Source organism: Oncorhynchus clarkii, chromosome 3, assembly GCF_045791955.1.
Source record: "Oncorhynchus clarkii lewisi isolate Uvic-CL-2024 chromosome 3, UVic_Ocla_1.0, whole genome shotgun sequence".
NCBI lineage: Eukaryota > Metazoa > Chordata > Actinopteri > Salmoniformes > Salmonidae > Oncorhynchus > Oncorhynchus clarkii.
This window is the reverse complement of record NC_092149.1, coordinates 4,341,410-4,366,939: the sequence shown is the minus strand read 5'-3', so window position 1 is coordinate 4,366,939 and position 25,530 is coordinate 4,341,410. Positions and strand designations below refer to the sequence as shown.

At 42.8% G+C, this 25,530-nt stretch overlaps 2 protein-coding genes across 9 annotated transcripts in view; both read right to left on the bottom strand.

Moving 5' to 3' along the window:
• The window catches only part of LOC139386699 (dynein cytoplasmic 1 intermediate chain 1b), a 25,784-nt gene extending 6,710 nt beyond the window's left edge, over positions 1–19,074 (bottom strand). The window contains exons 1-10 of one of the 7 annotated variants that reach the window (XM_071132554.1): positions 18,901–19,074; positions 11,953–12,098; positions 10,636–10,753; positions 7,240–7,297; positions 5,934–5,993; positions 5,656–5,771; positions 4,961–5,053; positions 4,659–4,821; positions 3,392–3,491; positions 3,017–3,142 (exon numbers count right to left, since the gene is read on the bottom strand). In XM_071132554.1, coding sequence (XP_070988655.1) covers positions 3,017–3,142; positions 3,392–3,491; positions 4,659–4,821; positions 4,961–5,053; positions 5,656–5,771; positions 5,934–5,993; positions 7,240–7,297; positions 10,636–10,753; positions 11,953–12,060 — 942 coding nt within the window. In that variant the 5' untranslated portion in view covers positions 12,061–12,098; positions 18,901–19,074. Of the gene's footprint in view, positions 1–3,016; positions 3,143–3,391; positions 3,492–4,658; positions 4,822–4,960; positions 5,054–5,655; positions 5,772–5,933; positions 5,994–7,239; positions 7,331–10,635; positions 10,754–11,952; positions 12,099–12,152; positions 12,173–18,900 lie in introns of those variants that run through there. The other 6 variants (XM_071132524.1, XM_071132549.1, XM_071132560.1 and 3 more) reach the window with 6 other exon arrangements.
• A 340-nt stretch (positions 19,075–19,414) lies between these two features.
• The window catches only part of LOC139386741 (protein tyrosine phosphatase type IVA 3-like), a 52,041-nt gene continuing 45,925 nt past the window's right edge, over positions 19,415–25,530 (bottom strand). For both annotated transcript variants that reach the window (XM_071132568.1, XM_071132564.1), the window contains exon 6: positions 19,415–21,085. In XM_071132568.1, the coding sequence (XP_070988669.1) occupies positions 20,968–21,085 (118 nt within the window). In that variant the 3' untranslated portion in view covers positions 19,415–20,967. The remainder of the gene's footprint in view (positions 21,086–25,530) is intronic.

Genomic DNA, 25,530 nt, shown 5'->3' with positions numbered 1-25,530 from the left:
AGACAGAGAGAGAAAGAGAGAGAGAGACGGGGAGAGAGCGTGAGAGAGACAGAGAGAAAGACAGAGGGCGAGAAAAAGAGGGAGAGAAAGACAGAGAGAGAAGTGAGAAAGAGAGAGAGAAAGACAGAGAGAGAGAGAAAGTAAGAAAGAAACAGAGAGAGAGAAAGTGAGAAAGAGACAGAGAGAAAGAGAGAGAAAGTGAAAAAGAGGGAGAGAAAGAGACAGAGAGAAAGACAGAGAGAGAGAAAGTGAGAAAGAGGGAGAGAAAGACAGAGAGAGAAAGAAACAGAGAGAAAGACAGAGAGAGAGAAAGAGGGAGAGGCAGATAACCAGAGGAGGCAGAGACAGAAATAGAGAGAAAGATAGAGAGAGAGTAAAATGAGATGGCCAATATACAGCAAAACTACCTAGAACAATATAATAATGATTTGAATCAAGTTAAACTATGTTCGTTTTTATATTACCTTTATTTAACTAGGCAAGTCAGTTAAAAACAAAATCTTATTTACAATGAGGGCCTAGGAACAGTGGGGGCAGAACGATAGATTTGTACCTTGTCAGCTCAGGGATTCAATCAAGCAACCTTTCGGTTACTGGTTCAACACTCTAACCACTAGGTTACCTGCCGTCCCTACACTCTAACCACTAGGTTACTGGGACTTAAAGACACAGTCAGACTGCTACTAATACTGGGACTTAAAGACACAGTCAGACTGCTGTTAATACTGGGACTTAAAGACACAGTCAGACTGCTACTAATACTGGGACTTAAAGACACAGTCAGACTGCTACTAATACTGGGACTTAAAGACACAGTCAGACTGCTGTTCATACTGGGACTTAAAGACACAGTCAGACTGCTGTTCATACTGGGACTTAAAGACACAGTCAGACTGCTACTAATACTGGGACTTAAAGACACAGTCAGACTGCTGTTAATACTGGGACTTAAAGACACAGTCAGACTGCTACTAATACTGGGACTTAAAGACACAGTCAGACTGCTGTTAATACTGGGACTTAAAGACACAGTCAGACTGCTACTAATACTGGGACTTAAAGACACAGTCAGACTGCTGTTAATACTGGGACTTAAAGACACAGTCAGACTGCTACTAATACTGGGACTTAAAGACACAGTCAGACTGCTACTAATACTGGGACTTAAAGACACAGTCAGACTGCTGTTCATACTGGGACTTAAAGACACAGTCAGACTGCTGTTCATACTGGGACTTAAAGACACAGTCAGACTGCTACTAATACTGGGACTTAAAGACACAGTCAGACTGCTGTTAATACTGGGACTTAAAGACACAGTCAGACTGCTACTAATACTGGGACTTAAAGACACAGTCAGACTGCTGTTAATACTGGGACTTAAAGACACAGTCAGACTGCTGTTAATACTGGGACTTAAAGACACAGTCAGACTGCTGTTAATACTGGGACTTAAAGACACAGTCAGACTGCTACTAATACTGGGACTTAAAGACACAGTCAGACTGCTGTTAATACTGGGACTTAAAGACACAGTCAGACTGCTACTAATACTGGGACTTAAAGACACAGTCAGACTGCTGTTAATACTGGGACTTAAAGACACAGTCAGACTGCTGTTAATACTGGGACTTAAAGACACAGTCAGACTGCTACTAATACTGGGACTTAAAGACACAGTCAGACTGCTGTTAATACTGGGACTTAAAGACACAGTCAGACTGCTGTTAATACTGGGACTTAAAGACACAGTCAGACTGCTGTTAATACTGGGACTTAAAGACACAGTCAGACTGCTACTAATACTGGGACTTAAAGACACAGTCAGACTGCTGTTAATACTGGGACTTAAAGACACAGTCAGACTGCTGTTAATACTGGGACTTAAAGACACAGTCAGACTGCTGTTAATACTGGGACTTAAAGACACAGTCAGACTGCTACTAATACTGGGACTTAAAGACAGTCAGACTGCTGTTCATACTGGGACTTAAAGACACAGTCAGACTGCTGTTAATACTGGGACTTAAAGACACAGTCAGACTGCTACTAATACTGGGACTTAAAGACAGTCAGACTGCTGTTAATACTGGGACTTAAAGACACAGTCAGACTGTTACTAATACTGGGACTTAAAGACACAGTCAGACTGCTACTAATACTGGGACTTAAAGACACAGTCAGACTGTTACTAATACTGGGACTTAAAGACACATTCAGACTGCTACTAATACTGGGACTCAAAGACACAGTCAGACTGTTACTAATACTGGGACTTAAAGACACAGTCAGACTGCTGTTAATACTGGGACTTAAAGACAGTCAGACTGCTGTTAATACTGGGACTTAAAGACACAGTCAGACTGCTACTAATACTGGGACTTAAAGACACAGTCAGACTGCTGTTAATACTGGGACTTAAAGACAGTCAGACTGCTACTAATACTGGGACTTAAAGACACAGTCAGACTGCTACTAATACTGGGACTTAAAGACACAGTCAGACTGCTACTAATACTGGGACTTAAAGACACAGTCAGACTGCTACTAATACTGGGACTTAAAGACACAGTCAGACTGCTACTAATACTGGGACTTAAAGACACAGTCAGACTGCTGTTAATACTGGGACTTAAAGACAGTCAGACTGCTACTAATACTGGGACTTAAAGACACAGTCAGACTGCTACTAATACTGGGACTTAAAGACACAGTCAGACTGCTACTAATACTGGGACTTAAAGACACAGTCAGACTGCTACTAATACTGGGACTTAAAGACACAGTCAGACTGCTACTACAACTCTCTAACCACATTTGATTTGATTTGATTTGACTAGGCTGCCTGCCATTATATCGTGTGATATTTAACAATATATTCCCTTCCATTATGTTTTTAACTTGTGGTTCTGAATGTTAGCAAGTAAAATGACTTCAACGTTGTATAATGAAATGTCATCCATCGTCTCTCAAGCATCAGTCATACGTCACATCAGATCAACAAACAGCTGCTGACCTGGCAGTGAAATGTATACTCTGGAGTGGTCTTCTTGAACTTCATGTTCCACACCAGCGCTATCCCATCAGGCTCGTGTGGAGCATCCTCGTTGCTGTTGTAAGAGGCCACCATCAGTTCAGGGTACTGCAAAGACACAATATAGTATAGAACGGGACTGGATTGTTACTTCAACCAAGTCTTTTTTCTTCTGTCTTGATCATAGAAATGGAATGAACAGAACGGGCTTGGAACCTCTGACCATGACTGTAAACTCAGGGGTGCACTCAAAGTGGCATTCATTCTAGTTCTGTGGTCTTGACATAGACAAATAAAGGAAATGAAGGAAGTAGATGCATCAGATATGTTCTAAACTGGGAGAACGTTCTATTGTACCTGTGGAGACCAGTCTAAGCAGGTGACTACTCGGTGTTTGGACCAGTGATCGTCATGGAACACACGGTTGAAAGACAGATTGGATCCACCTTGCATGTCCCTGATAAGACAGAAAGGGAAATGGGAAAGATGTTCGCTCCAGTTCTACTGTGATTCTACTCCAGTGCTACTCCGGTTCTACTCCGGTTCTACTCCAGTGATACTCCAGTTCTATTACAGTGCTACTCCAGTGCTACTCCAGTTCTAATCCAGTGTCACTCCAGTGCTACTTCAGTTCTAATCCAGTTCTATTACAGTGCTACTCCAGTTATACTCCAGTTCTATTACAGTTCTATTATAGTGCTACTCCAGTGCTACACCAGTGCTACTCCAGTTCTAATCCAGTTCTATTACAGTGCTACTCCAGTTATACTCCAGTTTCTAATCCAGTTCTATTACAGTACTCCTCCATTTCTATTACAGTTCTATTACAGTGCTACTCCAGTGCCACTCCAGTGCTACTCCAGTTCTAATCCAGTTCTATTACAGTGCTACTCCAGTTATACTCCAGTTCCTAATCCAGTTCTATTACAGTACTACTCCAGTTCTAATCCAGTTCTATTACAGTGCTACTCAAGTGCTACTCCAGTTCTAATCCAGTTTTATTACAGGGCTACTCCTGTGCTACTCCAGTTCTAATACAGTTCTATTACAGTTCTATTACAGTGCTACTCCAGTGCTACTCCAGTTCTACTCCAGTTATACTCCAGTTCTACTCCAGTGCTACTCCAGTGCTACTCCAGTTCTACTCCAGTGCTACTCCAGTTATACTCCAGTTCTATTACAGTGCTACTCCAGTGCTACTCCAGTTCTAATCAGGTTCTATTACAGTGCTACTCCAGAGCTACTCCAGTTCTAATCCAGTACTACTCCAGTTCTACTCCAGTTCTACTTCAGTTCTATTACAGTTCTACTCCAGTGCTACTCCAGAGCTACTCCAGTTCTAATCCAGTGCTACTCCAGTGCCACTCCAGTGCTACTCCAGTGTAATGTGTACTTATTCCCCCCATAACATCCATCCACAGGGAACATGGTGTGCATCCTAAATGGCCCTATTCCTAGGATATCCTGCAATAACTGGGACTTTTCAGTTTTTAATTGTATTATTAATGGAAATTCAGTACAAAGCAGTGATGAGCTGATGAGCCCTATGGACCTTGGTCAAACTTGGTGCACTACATAGGGATCAGGGTGCCATTTGGGACACGTCCATGCTCAATGTTCTCACCCTTCTTTGTCCTCCAGGTCCCGGCCGCTGTAGTCAAAGAAGATGTCTCCCTCCTCGGCCAGCGCCCGCTCCACCACAGAGACCGACCGCTCAAAGAACACCAGGAAGTCCTCTGAGTGGAGAATCTGTTCCCTCTCCTCCTCTGTCAGCTCTCTGGGATGGGCTGAGAGGGATCACACACATTGTGATACCAGTGTTGAGAATATATGTTGGTTGTATATGTTTAGCTGCCCAACAAGTCACCTCAGAGGTTGCGAGTGCTTTTCCTAACAGCAGTGTGTTAAAGAACAAGTCATTATTACCCTCTTTACTGTCCTCTGCCTCTCCTTCCTCCTCCGGCTGGTCAGTCTGAGGGGAAGCTTTAGGCTCACTGCTCTCCTCATCCTCTTCTTCTTCTGGGAAGAAAGACGTGTTTTATGTTCTACACTACAGATGGCTGCAGTGGGGAGAACGGCTCATAATAACGTCCAGAACAGAGCAAATGGAATGGTGTCAAACACCTGGAAACCATGGAAACCATCTGTATGATGTATTTGATTCTATTCCACTGATTCCACTCCAGTCATTACCACAAGCCCAGTCCTCCCCAATTAAGGTTCCACCAACCTCCTGTGTTACACACATACATACAACATAGGCTTCAACATTCTTTCACTCTGTGGGGAGAGAGCATGTTGAAAATATCAACCATACCCATTCATACTAACCAACCTAGAGCTCTACATTAAAAGTATACATTTCAAGAGTCAACTTCAAGAGTCTACTTCAAGAGTCTACTTCAAGAGTCAACTTCAAGCATCAACTTCAAAAGTCAACTTCAAAAGTCAACTCAAGAGTCAACTTCAAGAGTTGACTTTAAGAGTCAACTCAAGAGTCAACTTCAAGAGTCAACTCAAGAGTCAACTTCAATAGTTCTTTAAGAGTCAACTCAAGAGTCAACTTCAAGAGTCAACTCAAATTCAAGAGTCAATTCAACATCCAACTCAATATTCATTACCTTCAGATTGATGTGCTGCTGAAGGAGTCTGGGTCTCTTTAGTGTAGGTCACAAGCTCTTTGGGAACGAAGTCAATCTGTACTATTTTTGACGCTCCAAGTCTGTGCATCCTGCGCCTGAAAGATGGAATAAATGGTTTAGAAGACATAGACATTGACTGTGCTATCAGTCAAGAAAAATATAACCTTTGTGTAAGTCCTAAGGGCTCTGGTCAAAAGTAGTGCACTATATAGGGAATAGGGTGCCATTTGGGAGCAGAATCAAGAGGAAAGACATACCCCAGCTCAGAGTCTGCCTGCAGTTGGAGAGCAGAGGGGTCCGTGTCCCACTGCAGGGTCCTAAACACAGCAGCAGGGGGCGCCAAAACAACACAAATTAGTCCATACATCAACTCAAGGGACATCACTTTTAGAACATATGAATTCATGCATGACAGTGTGTACACAAAACAAACATTAAACAAAACACAGGATGGATCCCAAATGCCACCCTATTTTCTATGTAGTAGTGCACAAATGTTGACCAGGGCTCATAGGGCTCTGGTCAAGAATAGTTGACTATATGGGGAATAGGGTGGCATTTGGGACAGAGACACATTCACAGTTCCACTGCCTCAATAGAAGTTAAATTCACAGTTCCACTGCTGTCACTGATGTCACATAATTAACTGATCTCACATAATCAACTGATGTCACATAATCAACTGATGTCACATAATCAACTGATGTCACTGCACGACGACACTGAAGTCTCCCTGAACAGAAACATCTTCTCCATAATCACTAGTACATCGACTCTGGTTCTTACCTATATCTGATGTCCCATTACAAGATGAAAAGAGAAGGGATAAACATCAGATACTCTGTGCCACTGTGCACATATACATTGTCTGAGTCCCAAATGGCACCCCTTTTCCCTACATAGTGAACTACTTTTGACCAGAAGTCCTATGGGCCCTTGTCAAAAGTAGTGCACTATATTATTTGCTGTGGGGAATAGAGTGCCATTTGGGACACAACATTTCCACAGTTCTCATGTTCAATGTCATATGTTCATGATGTTAGCTACATTGATAGACTAACATTTAGGAATTGTTAGAACCAAAGAGAGAAGCTTCTAGCATACAATATACCTTGTTGTTGTCGTATAGAATGCCAATACCAATTATTTCCAGCTGTACATCCATTTGTCTGTGTGTGTGTGTGTGTGTGTGTGTGTGTGTGCGTGCGTGCGTGCGTGTGTGTGTGTGTGTTTGTGTGTGTGTGTGTGTGTTTGTGTGTGTGTGTGTGTGTGTCGGTGTCGGTGTCGGTGTGTGTGTCGGTGTGTGTGTCGGTGTGTGTGTGTGTGTGTGTGTGTGTGTGCGTGCGTGCGTGCGTGTGTGCGTGCGTGCGTGCGTGTGTGTGTGTGTTTGTGTGTGTGTGTGTTTGTGTGTGTGTGTGTGTGTTTGTGTGTGTGTGTGTGTGTGTGTGTGTGTGTGTGTGTGTGTGTGTGTGTGTGTGTGTGTGTGTGTGTGTGTGTGTCGGTGTGTGTGTCGGTGTGTGCGTGTGTGTCGGTGCGTGATAGAGTAAAGAGCATGTTCCATACCGTCCCACTGTCCCCCCATCTACGGACTCCTGGCTGCCAGCATCACTGGTGGTGCTCACTGATTGTGAAGAGGGAGACATAGGGGTTGGGACTAAATCATGAAAATAACAGGTATCCCATGTTAAGAGCTGCAGAGGCTGCACTGGTGGCCAGCAGTCAGACCCCCACAGCCAAACCAGAAGGGTTCCAAATCAACAGGATGGATTGAAATGGTTCAACGCAAAGGAAGAAGAATTCACAAGAAAAGAGGGAAAGAAATCGTCAAACGTACTTCCTGATGGACACCCAACTGGTTTGTGACATAATAACATAACGACCGCCAAACTAGTGTGAAATCTTTCAATATGTTGACGCATCACATCAAACTAACCCTCTGAACCGAATACATAGATTCATACCTGCAGTAGTCATATCAAACTAACCCTCTGAACCGAATACATAGATTCATACCTGCAGTAGTCATATCAAACTAACCCTCTGAACCGAATACATAGATTCATACCTGCAGTAGTCATATCAAACTAACCCTCTGAACCGAATACATAGATTCATACCTGCAGTAGTCTCTTCAAATACATCTTCATTTAAACAAAAGAGCTGGCATCAAAGCCATGAATATATAACCCTACCAACCAAATCACTGGATTTTTATAACTAAGCTTTTGGCAATGACACAAATGGAATTTTAATGTGTTTATACCAGAAAGGAAACATTAGAGTCAATTAATAATGTAAATGATTTGTTTGAATATATGATATACTGTAAACTGAAGATCATTTCATGACCTGATTATTTTGTATGGAGACCATTACCACACTGAATAAACAAAGACTAGTAGGCCAGTTTCCCATACACAGATTAAACCTAGTACAGGTCTGAAAAACACTCTCACTGGAAATGGTTTGGTTAGGGTAGAATGATCTCAGAAAGGTCAGTACAATGGTAGGGTAGAATGATCTCAGAAAGGTCAGTACAATGGTAGGGTAGAATGATCTCAGAAAGGTCAGTAGGATGGTAGGGTAGAATGATCTCAGAAAGGTCAGTAGGATGGTAGGGTAGAATGATCTCAGAAAGGTCAGTAGGATGGTAGGGTAGAATGATCTCAGAAAGGTCAGTAGGATGGTAGGGTAGGATGGTCTCAGAATGGTCAGTAGGATGGTAGGGTAGAATGATCTCAGAATGGTCAGTAGGATGGTAGGGTAGAATGATCTCAGAAAGGTCAGTACAATGGTAGGGTAGAATGATCTCAGAAAGGTCAGTAGGATGGTAGGGTAGAATGATCTCAGAAAGGTCAGTAGGATGGTAGGGTAGAATGATCTCAGAAAGGTCAGTAGGATGGTAGGGTAGAATGATCTCAGAAAGGTCAGTAGGATGGTAGGGTAGAATGATCTCAGAAAGGTCAGTAGGATGGTAGGGTAGAATGATCTCAGAATGGTCAGTAGGATGGTAGGGTAGAATGATCTCAGAATGGTCAGTAGGATGGTAGGGTAGGATGGTCTCAGAATGGTCAGTAGGATGGTAGGGTAGAATGATCTCAGAATGGTCAGTAGGATGGTAGGGTAGAATGATCTCAGAAAGGTCAGTAGGATGGTAGGGTAGAATGATCTCAGAATGGTCAGTAGGATGGTAGGGTAGAATGATCTCAGAATGGTCAGTAGGATGGTAGGGTAGAATGATCTCAGAATGGTCAGTAGGATGGTAGGGTAGAATGATCTCAGAAAGGTCAGTAGGATGGTAGGGTAGAATGATCTCAGAATGGTCAGTAGGATGGTAGGGTAGAATGATCTCAGAAAGGTCAGTAGGATGGTAGGGTAGAATGATCTCAGAAAGGTCAGTAGGATGGTAGGGTAGAATGATCTCAGAAAGGTCAGTAGGATGGTAGGGTAGAATGATCTCAGAAAGGTCAGTAGGATGGTAGGGTAGAATGATCTCAGAAAGGTCAGTAGGATGGTAGGGTAGAATGATCTCAGAATGGTCAGTAGGATGGTAGGGTAGAATGATCTCAGAATGGTCAGTAGGATGGTAGGGTAGAATGATCTCAGAATGGTCAGTAGGATGGTAGGGTAGGATGGTCTCAGAATGGTCAGTAGGATGGTAGGGTAGAATGATCTCAGAAAGGTCAGTAGGATGGTAGGGTAGAATGATCTCAGAAAGGTCAGTAGGATTGTAGGGTAGAATGATCTCAGAAAGGTCAGTAGGATGGTAGGGTAGAATGATCTCAGAAAGGTCAGTAGGATGGTAGGGTAGAATGATCTCAGAAAGGTCAGTAGGATGGTAGGGTAGGATGATCTCCGAAAGGTCAGTAGGATGGTAGGGTAGGATGATCTCAGAATGGTCAGTAGGATGGTAGGGTAGAATGATTTAGAATGGTCAGTAGAATGGTAGGGTAGAATGATCTCAGAATGGTCAGTAGGATGGTAGGGTAGAATGATCTCAGAAAGGTCAGTAGGATGGTAGGGTAGGATGGTCTCAGAATGGTCAGTAGGATGGTAGGGTAGAATGATCTCAGAATGGTCAGTAGGATGGTAGGGTAGAATGATCTCAGAATGGTCAGTAGGATGGTAGGATAGAATGATCTCAGAAAGGTCAGTAGGATGGTAGGGTAGAATGATCTCAGAATGGTCAGTAGGATGGTAGGGTAGAATGATCTCAGAATGGTCAGTAGGATGGTAGGGTAGAATGATCTCAGAAAGGTCAGTAGGATGGTAGGGTAGAATGATCTCAGAAAGGTCAGTAGGATGGTAGGGTAGAATGATCTCAGAAAGGTCAGTAGGATGGTAGGGTAGGATGATATCAGAAAGGTCAGTAGGATGGTAGGGTAGAATGATCTCAGAAAGGTCAGTAGGATGGTAGGGTAGAATGATCTCAGAAAGGTCAGTAGGATGGTAGGGTAGGTGGATATCAGAAAGGTCAGTAGGATGGCAGGGTATAATGATATCAGAAAGGTCAGTAGGATGTTAGGGTAGAATGATCTCAGAAAGGTCAGTAGGATGGTAGGGTAGGATGGTCTCAGAAAGGTTAGTAGGATGGTAAGGTAGGACGATCTCAGAAAGGTCAGTAGGATGGTAGGGTAGGATGATCTCAGAAAGGTCAGTACAATGGTAGGATGATCTCAGAAAGGTCAGTAGGATGGTAGGGTAGGATGGTCTCAGAAAGGTCAGTAGGATGGCAGGGTAGAATGATATCAGAAAGGTCAGTAGGATGGTAGGGTAGAATGATCTCAGAAAGGTCAGTAGGATGGTAGGATAGGATGATCTCAGAAAGGTCAGTAGGATGGTAGGGTAGGATGGTCTCAGAAAGGTCAGTAGGATGGTAGGGTAGGATGGTCTCAGAAAGATCAGTAGGATGGTAGGGTAGGATGGTCTCAGAAAGCAACAAGGATATGACTGGTATACCTAATGGTGGTTCTGGTGAGATCCCAATACTCTGCAGCAGCGCCTCCGTCTCTCTTCGTTTGCGGTCCAAGTCAGAATCTTCAGAGACATTCTCTGTTTTCTGCTGCAGACTCTCAGACTGAACAGGTGTTGGGGAGAACTTCAGTATCACTGTCTCTGTCCCAAATAGCACCCTATTCCCTACGTGGTGCACTGGCCAAAAGTAGTGCAATATCTAGGGAATAGGGTGTTATTTGAAGTGCATTATATAAGGAATATGGTGTTATTTGAAGTGCACTATATAGGGCATAGGGTGCCATTTTAACTGCATTATATAGGGAATAGGGTGCCATTTGAAGTGCACTATATAGGGAATAGGGTGCCATTTGAAGTGCACTATATAGGGAATAGGGTGCCATTTGAAGTGCATTATATAGGGAATAGGGAACCATTTGAAGTGCACTATATAGGGCATAGGGTGCCATTTGAAGTGCACTACATAGGGAATAGGTTGCCATTTGAAGTGCACTATATAAGGAATAGGGTGCCATTTGAAGTGCACTATATAGGGAATAGGGTGCCATTTGAAGTGCATTATATAGGGAATAGGGTGTCATTTGAAGTGCACTATATAGGGAATAGGGTGCCATTTGAAGTGCACTATATAGGGAATAGGGTGCCATTTGAAGTGCACTATATAGGGAATAGGGTGCCATTTGAAGTGCACTATATAGGGAATAGGGTGTCATTTGAAGTGCATTATATAGGGAATAGGGTGCCATTTGAAGTGCACTATATAGGGAATAGGGTGCCATTTGAAGTGCACTATATAGGGAATAGGGTGCCATTTGAAGTGCATTATATAGGGAATAGGGTGCCATTTGAAGTGCATTATATAGGGAATAGGGTGCCATTTGAAGTGCATTATATAGGGAATAGGGTGCCATTTGAAGTGCACTATATAGGGAATAGGGTGCCATTTGAAGTGCATTATATAGGGAATAGAGTGCCATTTGAAGTGCATTATATAGGGAATAGGGTGCCATTTGAAGTGCACTATATAGGGAATAGGGTGCCATTTGAAGTGCATTATATAGGGAATAGGGTGCCATTTGAAGTGCATTATATAGGGAATAGGGTGCCATTTGAAGTGCATTATATAGGGAATAGGGTGCCATTTGGATCGGAGCCAGTGTAGTTCCACTTCAGAAACACTACCAACCCAAATCAGACTTCATATAACCTGTTGTAGAAATGCTCTATTCATCCTCATTTGAGATGCTGAACTAAACCAAAGAAGTTCACATCACATTCAAATGAATAGAGATTTCTCCTCACCTCTTTCTTTTTCCTCTCCTCCTCCTTTCTCTTCTTCTCCTCTCGTATTTGAGCTAGCCTCTGTTTCTTTCGCTCCAGCTCAGCTTTCAGGTCACTTTTGTCAGACATCTTCGTCCTACTAGATAGATAAGAAAGCAGAAATCTGCCTGTTGATACATACAACACAGTTAGCCTGGTTCATTCTGCCTGTTGATACATACAGCACAGTTAGCCTGGTTCATTCTGTATGTTGATACAACACAGTTAGCCTGGTTCATTCTGCATGTTGATACATACAACACAGTTAGCCTGGTTCATTCTGCCTGTTGATACATACAACACAGTTAGCCTGGTTCATTCTGTATGTTGATACAACACAGTTAGCCTGGTTCATTCTGCCTGTTGATACATACAACACAGTTAGCCTGGTTCATTCTGCCTGTTGATACATACAGCACAGTTAGCCTGGTTCATTCTGTCTGTTGATACATACAGCACAGTTAGCCTGGTTCATTCTGTATGTTGATACATACAGCACAGTTAGCCTGGTTCATTCTGCATGTTGATACATACAACACAGTTAGCCTGGTTCATTCTGTATGTTGATACATACAGCACAGTTAGCCTGGTTCATTCTGCATGTTGATACATACAACACAGTTAGCCTGGTTCATTCTGTATGTTGATACAGCACAGTTAGCCTGGTTCATTCTGTATGTTGATACAGCACAGTTAGCCTGGTTCATTCTGTATGTTGATACATACAACACAGTTAGCTTGGTTCATTCTGCATGTTGATACATACAACACAGTTAGCCTGGTTCATTCTGCATGTTGATACATACAGCACAGTTAGCCTGGTTCATTCTGCATGTTGATACATACAACACAGTTAGCCTGGTTCATTCTGCATGTTGATACATACAACACAGTTAGCCTGGTTCATTCTGTATGTTGATACATACAGCACAGTTAGCCTGGTTCATTCTGCATGTTAATACAGCACAGTTAGCCTGGTGTTATTTCATAGTGTTGATGTCTTTACTATTATTCTACAATGTAGAAAATGGTAACAAAATAAGGAAAACCCTTGAATGAGTCGGTGTGTCTAAACTTTGACTGGTACTGTAGGTTCAGAAAGCTGTCTGGTAGACAAGATTAACAAAACCTTTTCTAGCACTAAATATAGGTGTTCTACAAAACCCTTCAATACTACCATTACAGTTTATTACACATCAATCCATGGGTCATTCACAGCATCATGTCCACCTACGTCTCTCTTTATGTCGTGTTGTGTTGTCTCTCTTGTCGTGATGTGTGTTGTGTCCTATATTCATATGTTATTTATTTGACATTTTTAATCCCAGGCCCCCGTCCCCGCAGGAGGCCTTTTGCCTTTTGGTAGGCCGTCAATATAAATAAAACTTAACTGACTTCCCTGGTTAAATAAAATAAATAAATATAGGTTTAATCTCTGTATCAGTATCATGTCCACCTATAGGTTTAATCTCTGTATCAGTATCATGTCCACCTATAGGTTTAATCTCTGTATCGTGTCCACCTATAGGTTTAATCTCTGTATCAGTATCCACCTATAGGTTTAATCTCTGTATCAGTATCGTGTCCACCTATAGGTTTAATCTCTGTATCAGTATCATGTCCACCTATAGGTTTAATCTCTGTATCAGTATCATGTCCACCTATAGGTTTAATCTCTGTATCAGTATCCACCTATAGGTTTAATCTCTGTATCAGTATCATGTCCACCTATAGGTTTAATCTCTGTATCGTGTCCACCTATAGGTTTAATCTCTGTATCAGTATCATGTCCACCTATAGGTTTAATCTCTGTATCAGTATCATGTCCACCTATAGGTTTAATCTCTGTATCAGTATCATGTCCACCTATAGGTTTAATCTCTGTATCAGTATCATGTCCACCTATAGGTTTAATCTCTGTATCAGTATCATGTCCACCTATAGGTTTAATCTCTGTATCAGTATCATGTTCACCTATAGGTTTAATCTCTGTATAAGTATCATGTCCACCTATAGGTTTAATCTCTGTATCTGTATCGTGTCCACCTATAGGTTTAATCTCTGTTTCAGTATCATGTCCACCTATAGGTTTAATCTCTGTATCAGTATCATGTCCACCTATAGGTTTAATCTCTGTATCAGTATCATGTCCACCTATAGGTTTAATCTCTGTATCAGTATCCACCTATAGGTTTAATCTCTGTATCAGTATCATGTCCACCTATAGGTTTAATCTCTGTATCGTGTCCACCTATAGGTTTAATCTCTGTATCAGTATCATGTCCACCTATAGGTTAAATCTCTGTATCAGTATCATGTCCACCTATAGGTTTAATCTCTGTATCGTGTCCACCTATAGGTTTAATCTCTGTATCAGTATCCACCTATAGGTTTAATCTCTGTATCAGTATCCACCTATAGGTTTAATCTCTGTATCAGTATCATGTCCACCTATAGGTTTAATCTCTGTATCGTGTCCACCTATAGGTTTAATCTCTGTATCGTGTCCACCTATAGGTTTAATCTCTGTATCAGTATCCACCTATAGGTTTAATCTCTGTATCGTGTCCACCTATAGGTTTAATCTCTGTATCAGTATCATGACCACCTATAGGTTTAATCTCTGTATCAGTATCCACCTATAGGTTTAATCTCTGTATCAGTATCATGTCCACCTATAGGTTTAATCTCTGTATCGTGTCCACCTATAGGTTTAATCTCTGTATCAGTATCATGTCCACCTATAGGTTTAATCTCTGTATCAGTATCATGTCCACCTATAGGTTTAATCTCTGTATCAGTATCCACCTATAGGTTTAATCTCTGTATCAGTATCATGTTCACCTATAGGTTTAATCTCTGTATCAGTATCATGTTCACCTATAGGTTTAATCTCTGTATCAGTATCCACCTATAGGTTTAATCTCTGTATCAGTATCCACCTATAGGTTTAATATCTGTATCAGTATCCACCTATAGGTTTAATCTCTGTATCAGTATCATGTCCACCTATAGGTTTAATCTCTGTATCAGTATCCACCTATAGGTTTAATCTCTGTATCAGTATCGTGTCCACCTATAGGTTTAATCTCTGTATCAGTATCATGTTCACCTATAGGTTTAATCTCTGTATCAGTATCCACCTATAGGTTTAATCTCTGTATCAGTATCCACCTATAGGTTTAATCTCTGTATCAGTATCATGTCCACCTATAGGTTTAATCTCTGTATCAGTATCATGTTCACCTATAGGTTTAATCTCTGTATCAGTATCATGTCCACCTATAGGTTTAATCTCTGTATCAGTATCATGTTCACCTATAGGTTTAATCTCTGTATCAGTATCATGTCCACCTATAGGTTTAATCTCTGTATCAGTATCATGTTCACCTATAGGTTTAATCTCTGTATCGTGTCCACCTATAGGTTTAATCTCTGTATCAGTATCATGTCCACCTATAGGTTTAATCTCTGTATCAGTATCCACCTATAGGTTTAATCTCTGTATCAGTATCGTGTCCACCTATAGGTTTAATCTCTGTATCAGTATCCACCTATAGGTTTAATCTCTGTATCAGTATCGTGTCCACCTATAGGTTTAATCTCTGTATCAGTATCCACCTATAGGTTTAATCTCTGTATCAGTATCGTGTCCACCTATAGGTTTAATCTCTGTATCAGTATCCACCTATAGGTTTAATCTCTGTATCAGTATCCACCTATAGGTTTAATCTCTGTATCAGTATCATGTCCACCTATAGGTTTAATCTCTGTATCAGTATCCACCTATAGGTTTAATCTCTGTATCAGTATCCACCTATAGGTTTAATCTCTGTATCAGTATCCACCTATAGGTTTAATCTCTGTATCAGTATCCACCTATAGGTTTAATCTCTGTATCAGTATCGTGTCCACCTATAGGTTTAATCTCTGTATCAGTATCCACCTATAGGTTTAATCTCTGTATCAGTATCCACCTATAGGTTTAATCTCTGTATCAGTATCCACCTATAGGTTTAATCTCTGTATCAGTATCATGTCCACCTATAGGTTTAATCTCTGTATCGTGTCCACCTATAGGTTTAATCCCTGTATCAGTATCATGTCCACCTATAGGTTTAATCTCTGTATCAGTATCATGTCCACCTATAGGTTTAATCTCTGTATCAGTATCATGTTCACCTATAGGTTTAATCTCTGTATCAGTATCCACCTATAGGTTTAATCTCTGTATCATGTCCACCTATAGGTTTAATCTCTGTATCAGTATCATGTCCACCTATAGGTTTAATCTCTGTATCAGTATCATGTCCACCTATAGGTTTAATCTCTGTATCAGTATCATGTCCACCTATAGGTTTAATCTCTGTATCAGTATCATGTCCACCTATAGGTTTAATCTCTGTATCAGTATCCACCTATAGGTTTAATCTCTGTATCAGTATCGTGTCCACCTATAGGTTTAATCTCTGTATCAGTATCATGTCCACCTATAGGTTTAATCTCTGTATCAGTATCCACCTATAGGTTTAATCTCTGTATCAGTATCATGTCCACCTATAGGTTTAATCTCTGTATCGTGTCCACCTATAGGTTTAATCTCTGTATCAGTATCATGTCCACCTATAGGTTTAATCTCTGTATCAGTATCATGTCCACCTATAGGTTTAATCTCTGTATCAGTATCATGTTCACCTATAGGTTTAATCTCTGTATCAGTATCCACCTATAGGTTTAATCTCTGTATCATGTCCACCTATAGGTTTAATCTCTGTATCAGTATCATGTCCACCTATAGGTTTAATCTCTGTATCAGTATCATGTCCACCTATAGGTTTAATCTCTGTATCAGTATCATGTCCACCTATAGGTTTAATCTCTGTATCAGTATCATGTCCACCTATAGGTTTAATCTCTGTATCAGTATCATGTTCACCTATAGGTTTAATCTCTGTATCAGTATCCACCTATAGGTTTAATCTCTGTATCAGTATCCACCTATAGGTTTAATCTCTGTATCAGTATCATGTCCACCAATAGGTTTAATCTCTGTATCAGTATCATGTCCACCTATAGGTTTAATCTCTGTATCAGTATCATGTTCACCTATAGGTTTAATCTCTGTATCAGTGTCCACCTATAGGTTTAATCTCTGTATCAGTATCATGTCCACCTATAGGTTTAATCTCTGTATCAGTATCCACCTATAGGTTTAATCTCTGTATCAGTATCCACCTATAGGTTTAATCTCTGTATCAGTATCATGTCCACCTATAGGTTTAATCTCTGTATCAGTATCATGTCCACCTATAGGTTTAATCTCTGTATCAGTATCCACCTATAGGTTTAATCTCTGTATCAGTATCCACCTATAGGTTTAATCTCTGTATCAGTATCCACCTATAGGTTTAATCTCTGTATCAGTATCCACCTATAGGTTTAATCTCTATATCAGTATCCACCTATAGGTTTAATCTCTGTATCGTGTCCACCTATAGGTTTAATCTCTGTATCAGTATCATGTCCACCTATAGGTTTAATCTCTGTATCGTGTCCACCTATAGGTTTAATCTCTGTATCAGTATCATGTCCCCCTATAGGTTTAATCTCTGTATCAGTATCATGTCCACCTATAGGTTTAATCTCTGTATCAGTATCCACCTATAGGTTTAATCTCTGTATCGTGTCCACCTATAGGTTTAATCTCTGTATCAGTATCATGTCCACCTATAGGTTTAATCTCTGTATCAGTATCATGTCCACCTATAGGTTTAATCTCTGTATCAGTATCGTGTCCACCTATAGGTTTAATCTCTGTATCAGTATCATGTCCACCTATAGGTTTAATCTCTGTATCAGTATCATGTCCACCTATAGGTTTAATCTCTGTATCAGTATCCACCTATAGGTTTAATCTCTGTATCAGTATCATGTCCCCCTATAGGTTTAATCTCTGTATCCGTATCCACCTATAGGTTTAATCTCTGTATCAGTATCATTGTGTATCTATCAATGCCAGAAACACAAACTAACCTATGGGCGAATGGTTGGGATGTTCAATTCGACATGAAATTGTGTGATTGGACTGACAAAGCATAGTGAGAATGGAACATCATTTATTCTAATTATATGGATGGAACTATTTACAGCACTAGGAGCCAAGGAGATGCAACTCCCAAAGATCCAGTTATTACATTGGAAAGTGGCAAGTACATTTTGAAAGCAAATTATACATTTGATACTAGCTCGAGGCCCGGCGCGCTATCGACTGTGCCGCAAAAGTATGCTCGTGCGGCAGGGTCGATTTCCGCGCTTATAAACCCAGGGTCGTTACAGTACAAATATTTTCTTTACCTGCACGATCAGTAAGTAGGTGCTATTAAATTATGAAAATGAGAAGTGTGAACGTAATGCAAAACATAAATGAAATGACAAAACCCTATGAGACAAAGAAAAAACTTTATTTTAAATCCTGATGGATGACCGAGCAGACGGAGGCATGCAAAACAAAACAAGCAGAAATGAGGATTGTAGCCTATGGCATGATGGTAGAGAAATGTTGATATCATGCATTCCAAATACTGTATATCATACAGTATTTGACAGTGTGGACTAGCCTATTATAACAACTACCAATTAAATCATAAAAACGAAAAAGCAATGGCCCTGGATGCCATGGTGAGGCTTATTACGCTGTAAATACATTGAACATGTTTTGCTACATTTGCAGCACATTGAATACATTTAATTTCTAGATTGTTCTCCCCATCAGCAGCAAAACCATGTATTCTCCAGTTAAAATCGTGGTGCGCCTAGGTTTTCACACAATGACCAGAACACATTTTGAACCGTTAGATAGACTTGGCCTACATTGGGTGCCGGCTAATAAGGATGCTCATGCAAGACAAAGATGCATTTTAATTAGCCTACCGTCTGCACTGTGCCTTGCGTTTATCTCGGGTCCTTTCCAGAATTAGCTATATCGCACGTGCCACAGGCAAAAAGACCTGCGTGATTTATATAGACAATATCACCACGGACAAGACGTTTATATAATACAACAAAGGACATAGAATTTGTCGTTCGAGCTCTGCCCTCTTTCTCAATTGTAATTAGATTCCGTCCGGAAGTAGCCTGTATATCATACGTCATTGTTGTTCAAACAGGAATGTTTGAGATAATAAAGTGATTACTTTCTCTACAATATAGATGATACATGTGCCATATTATAATCTCAAATTAACAATATGGTCATTGAAGAGAAAACGATAAATCTATTTCAGAAATTGCAAAAACTAATTCAGGCCAACAATGTGTGAATAACTACACATGGCCACTAGATGGCGGCATTGAGCTTGTTTTCACAACAAGGCAAAAGTGGTTGTTTAAAAATGATTCGTTCTCCCACAAGTCAACTCCTGAATAAAGCACAAAACAGGCCAGCTTACTTTAAACAATTACTTTATTTCTTGTACTTCATTAACTGTGAACAATCTGAAGTGGGTTACTTCCAAGGCAGCAGATAAATGTGACAGCTTTCTTCCAAGGATACCAGTCATTCCTTCAGTACCTGTCCTTAACTGAGACTGCGTCTTGCACCCTATTCCCTATTTAGTGCACTACTTTTGACCAGAGCCCATAGGACTATAGTCAAAAGTGTGCTATATAGTAGTGCACTATAAAAGGGGAATAGGGTGCTATTTCAGAGGCAAGATGAGAGACATTTATATCCACACTGACAGATACAGAGCCAGGACGTTATTTCTGAGCAGACGGTTCAGTTGGCTGTTTTTCATCCCAGAGACGACTACGGGGCACCGCCATGTTTACGTTCCCAAAGCATAGTACGCGTCCCAGATGGCACCCTACTCCCTATATAGTGCTCAACTTTTGACCGGAGCCCATAGGATCAGTGCGAGTCCATGTTTTTGTGTATATTTCAAGGCATTGTAGCCCATAGACCTCTGGTCAAAAGTAGTGCACTATATAGGGAATAGGGTGCCATCTGGGACACAGGCGGTGTTGCCTACCAAGCCCACCCAGGCTCAGCTGACTCCTACATGATACACTGAGATCCTTCATGTTATACAACAGAAGCAGCCAGTGGTGAAGAATCCTAATCCCAGAGTATTTCATATCACAATGTAAAAAATATTGCTATTTAAAAAACCGGCGACTCGGCACAAAACCTCGTCCTATTTTAAGTCCCATCCCGCATCCCCATATCCTCAAAAAAAGAAGGAGACAAGGACATGATTCTAACAAGTGTTAACTGACATGCATTATGAAAACGGAGCAAGGAGCAAGATGGCTGAGCTCTGTGGATGGCATTTCAATTGAACAAAGACCTTAAACTGGATTTCCTTGAAACATTGAGATAAAAACACACAGACAGCATAAAATCTGTTATTTTTCATGATTATTTCATTCATGTCATCATGGCTAGCAGGGGCTTTCAGTTAACATGGTGTATGGTGATGCAGACCTGTTGTGACAGCTAGTGGTGGGTCGGTGTGTTTCATTGACAGTGCTTTGGGTTCGGTCAGTGCTACCTAGCAGCAGGGAGGAAAGAGGAACGATCAGGCCTGGGACCAAGCTGACAGTGCTGCTGGTTGAGGGGTTGGTCTGGTGGTCAATGGCGATGTGTGTGTATGTCACAGTATGTCACAATCAGTGCAAAATAGTTTGTCAGTGTGTGTGTGTGTGTACTTGATGGAAATAGGGCTTGTTTGTTTTTCCTCTCTATGAGTTCAATTGGCCGGCAGTTGGGGACGAACGTGTTCTTTCAAAGACATCAGAGAGGAGATGGTCTCTAACAGCCCTGAGAGTGAGAAGCAGAAGAATCCCAACAGAACAGTGGCAACTGTCCCCATGGAGACAGACGACAGGTCAAGTCCTAAATGCATCTTAGCGGGGTGGAGGTCGGTCCAATATTAAAGTTCATGTAGTCGTTCTATATGGGTCAGAACAGGCGGGCTGCGGGGTCACACTACATCATCACATCACACAGCACTTGTTCTTGTGTTTGTGAGGGTCTTTGAAGCGTAGTCGCTGTCTGGAGCGATACTTCTCCAGGTAGGTCAGCTGCTTGCTGTTGATCGCTCCCCTGCGCTTCCTGAGGAGACAGAGAGAGACAGGTCTACTGTTACTCCCTACAGGAACCTCTGTTGTGTCCCAATTGGCACCCTGTTCACGACCTCTGACCAGTGTCCACTCTGGTTAAATAAAAGCAGTGCAACATTTAGGGACTAGGGGCCCCTTATATGTGAAGCTAAACAGCTTGACACTGTAGCCACACACACACACACACACCTTTGCTGTATATAAGGGCCCTCATGTAAAAAGACAATTATAATTCACTTAGGGGATGATTTTCCCAGATCCACACGAAGCCTATTTATTCCTGGACTAAAAAGCACCTTCAATTCAGATTGTCCATTGAGCATCATGGTGCTCAGTCCGGGAGGGTAGTAGGCTTGATGTTTTTCCAGAGAACCTGACCCATAATGTAGAGCCAATGAGTGTCAGAAGAATCCAGAGGTGTGCAGAGCCCTGGCGGAGTGAAAGACACTCCCGGCTCAAACCACATAATCCTCCTCAGAAACAGAGCGGTTCAATCCCTTTCTCCCTCCTCATGATGTCCCATAATCCCCCTCAGTACAGAGCGGTTCAATCCCTTTCTCCCTCCTCATGATGTCCCATAATCCTCCTCAGTACAGAGCGGTTCAATCCCTTTCTCCCTCCTCATGATGTCCCATAATCCTCCTCAGTACAGAGCGGTTCAATCCCTTTCTCCCTCCTCATGATGTCCCATAATCCCCCTCAGTACAGAGCGGTTCAATCCCTTTCTCCCTCCTCATGATGTCCCATAATCCTCCTCAGTACAGAGCGGTTCAATCCCTTTCTCCCTCCTCATGATGTCCCATAATCCTCCTCAGTACAGAGCGGTTCAATCCCTTTCTCCCTCCTCATGATGTCCCATAATCCCCCTCAGTACAGAGTGGTTCAATCCCTTTCTCCCTCCTCATGATGTCCCATAATCCTCCTCAGTACAGAGCGGTTCAATCCCTTTCTCCCTCCTCATGATGTCCCATAATCCCCCTCAGTACAGAGCGGTTCAATCCCTTTCTCCCTCCTCATGATGTCCCATAATCCTCCTCAGTACAGAGCGGTTCAATCCCTTTCTCCCTCCTCATGATGTCCCATAATCCTCCTCAGTACAGAGCGGTTCAATCCCTTTCTCCCTCCTCATGATGTCCCATAATCCTCCTCAGTACAGAGCGGTTCAATCCCTTTCTCCCTCCTCATGATGTCCCATAATCCCCCTCAGTACAGAGCGGTTCAATCCCTTTCTCCCTCCTCATGATGTCCCATAACCCCCCTCAGTACAGAGCAGTTCAATCCCTTTCTCCCTCCTCATGATGTCCCATAATCCTCCTCAGTACAGAGCGGTTCAATCCCTTTCTCCCTCCTCATGATGTCCCATAATCCCCCTCAGTACAGAGCGGTTCAATCCCTTTCTCCCTCCTCATGATGTCCCATAATCCTCCTCAGTACAGAGCGGTTCAATCCCTTTCTCCCTCCTCATGATGTCCCATAATCCCCCTCAGTACAGAGTGGTTCAATCCCTTTCTCCCTCCTCATGATGTCCCATAATCCTCCTCAGTACAGAGCGGTTCAATCCCTTTCTCCCTCCTCATGATGTCCCATAATCCCCCTCAGTACAGAGCGGTTCAATCCCTTTCTCCCTCCTCATGATGTCCCATAATCCTCCTCAGTACAGAGCGGTTCAATCCCTTTCTCCCTCCTCATGATGTCCCATAATCCTCCTCAGTACAGAGCGGTTCAATCCCTTTCTCCCTCCTCATGATGTCCCATAATCCCCCTCAGTACAGAGCGGTTCAATCCCTTTCTCCCTCCTCATGATGTCCCATAATCCCCCTCAGTACAGAGTGGTTCAATCCCTTTCTCCCTCCTCATGATGTCCCATAATCCTCCTCAGTACAGAGCGGTTCAATCCCTTTCTCCCTCCTCATGATGTCCCATAATCCCCCTCAGTACAGAGCGGTTCAATCCCTTTCTCCCTCCTCATGATGTCCCATAATCCTCCTCAGTACAGAGCGGTTCAATCCCTTTCTCCCTCCTCATGATGTCCCATAATCCTCCTCAGAACAGAGCGGTTCAATCCCTTTCTCCCTCCTCATGATGTCCCATAATCCCCCTCAGTACAGAGCGGTTCAATCCCTTTCTCCCTCCTCATGATGTCCCATAATCCTCCTCAGTACAGAGCGGTTCAATCCCTTTCTCCCTCCTCATGATGTCCCATAATCCCCCTCAGTACAGAGCGGTTCAATCCCTTTCTCCCTCCTTATGATGTCCCATAATCCTCCTCAGTACAGAGCGGTTCAATCCCTTTCTCCCTCCTCATGATGTCCCATAATCCCCCTCAGTACAGAGCGGTTCAATCCCTTTCTCCCTCCTCATGATGTCCCATAATCCTCCTCAGTACAGAGCGGTTCAATCCCTTTCTCCCTCCTCATGATGTCCCATAATCCTCCTCAGTACAGAGCGGTTCAATCCCTTTCTCCCTCCTCATGATGTCCCATAATCCTCCTCAGTACAGAGCGGTTCAATCCCTTTCTCCCTCCTCATGATGTCCCATAATCCCCCTCAGTACAGAGCGGTTCAATCCCTTTCTCCCTCCTCATGATGTCCCATAACCCCCCTCAGTACAGAGCAGTTCAATCCCTTTCTCCCTCCTCATGATGTCCCATAATCCTCCTCAGTACAGAGCGGTTCAATCCCTTTCTCCCTCCTCATGATGTCCCATAATCCCCCTCAGTACAGAGCGGTTCAATCCCTTTCTCCCTCCTCATGATGTCCCATAATCCTCCTCAGTACAGAGCGGTTCAATCCCTTTCTCCCTCCTCATGATGTCCCATAATCCCCCTCAGTACAGAGCGGTTCAATCCCTTTCTCCCTCCTCATGATGTCCCATAATCCTCCTCAGTACAGAGCGGTTCAATCCCTTTCTCCCTCCTCATGATGTCCCATAATCCCCCTCAGTACAGAGCGGTTCAATCCCTTTCTCCCTCCTCATGATGTCCCATAATCCTCCTCAGTACAGAGCGGTTCAATCCCTTTCTCCCTCCTCATGATGTCCCATAATCCTCCTCAGTACAGAGCGGTTCAATCCCTTTCTCCCTCCTCATGATGTCCCATAATCCCCCTCAGTACAGAGCGGTTCAATCCCTTTCTCCCTCCTCATGATGTCCCATAATCCCCCTCAGTACAGAGCGGTTCAATCCCTTTCTCCCTCCTCATGATGTCCCATAATCCTCCTCAGTACAGAGCGGTTCAATCCCTTTCTCCCTCCTCATGATGTCCCATAATCCCCCTCAGTACAGAGCGGTTCAATCCCTTTCTCCCTCCTCATGATGTCCCATAATCCTCCTCAGTACAGAGCGGTTCAATCCCTTTCTCCCTCCTCATGATGTCCCATAATCCTCCTCAGTACAGAGCGGTTCAATCCCTTTCTCCCTCCTCATGATGTCCCATAATCCTCCTCAGTACAGAGCGGTTCAATCCCTTTCTCCCTCCTCATGATGGCCCATAATCCCCCTCAGTACAGAGCGGTTCAATCCCTTTCTCCCTCCTCATGATGTCCCATAATCCCCCTCAGTACAGAGCGGTTCAATCCCTTTCTCCCTCCTCATGATGTCCCATAATCCTCCTCAGTACAGAGCGGTTCAATCCCTTTCTCCCTCCTCATGATGTCCCATAATCCCCCTCAGTACAGAGCGGTTCAATCCCTTTCTCCCTCCTCATGATATCCCATAATCCTCCTCAGTACAGAGCGGTTCAATCCCTTTCTCCCTCCTCATGATGTCCCATAATCCCCCTCAGTACAGAGCGGTTCAATCCCTTTCTCCCTCCTCATGATGTCCCATAATCCTCCTCAGTACAGAGCGGTTCAATCCCTTTCTCCCTCCTCATGATGTCCCATAATCCTCCTCAGTACAGAGCGGTTCAATCCCTTTCTCCCTCCTCATGATGTCCCATAATCCCCCTCAGTACAGAGCGGTTCAATCCCTTTCTCCCTCCTCATGATGTCCCATAATCCCCCTCAGTACAGAGCGGTTCAATCCCTTTCTCCCTCCTCATGATGTCCCATAACCCCCCTCAGTACAGAGCGGTTCAATCCCTTTCTCCCTCCTCATGATGTCCCATAATCCTCCTCAGTACAGAGCGGTTCAATCCCTTTCTCCCTCCTCATGATGTCCCATAATCCCCCTCAGTACAGAGCGGTTCAATCCCTTTCTCCCTCCTCATAATGTCCCATAATCCTCCTCAGTACAGAGCGGTTCAATCCCTTTCTCCCTCCTCATGATGTCCCATAATCCTCCTCAGAAACAGAGCGGTTCAATCCCTTTCTCCCTCCTCATGATGTCCCATAATCCCCCTCAGTACAGAGCGGTTCAATCCCTTTCTCCCTCCTCATGATGTCCCATAACCCCCCTCAGTACAGAGCGGTTCAATCCCTTTCTCCCTCCTCATGAT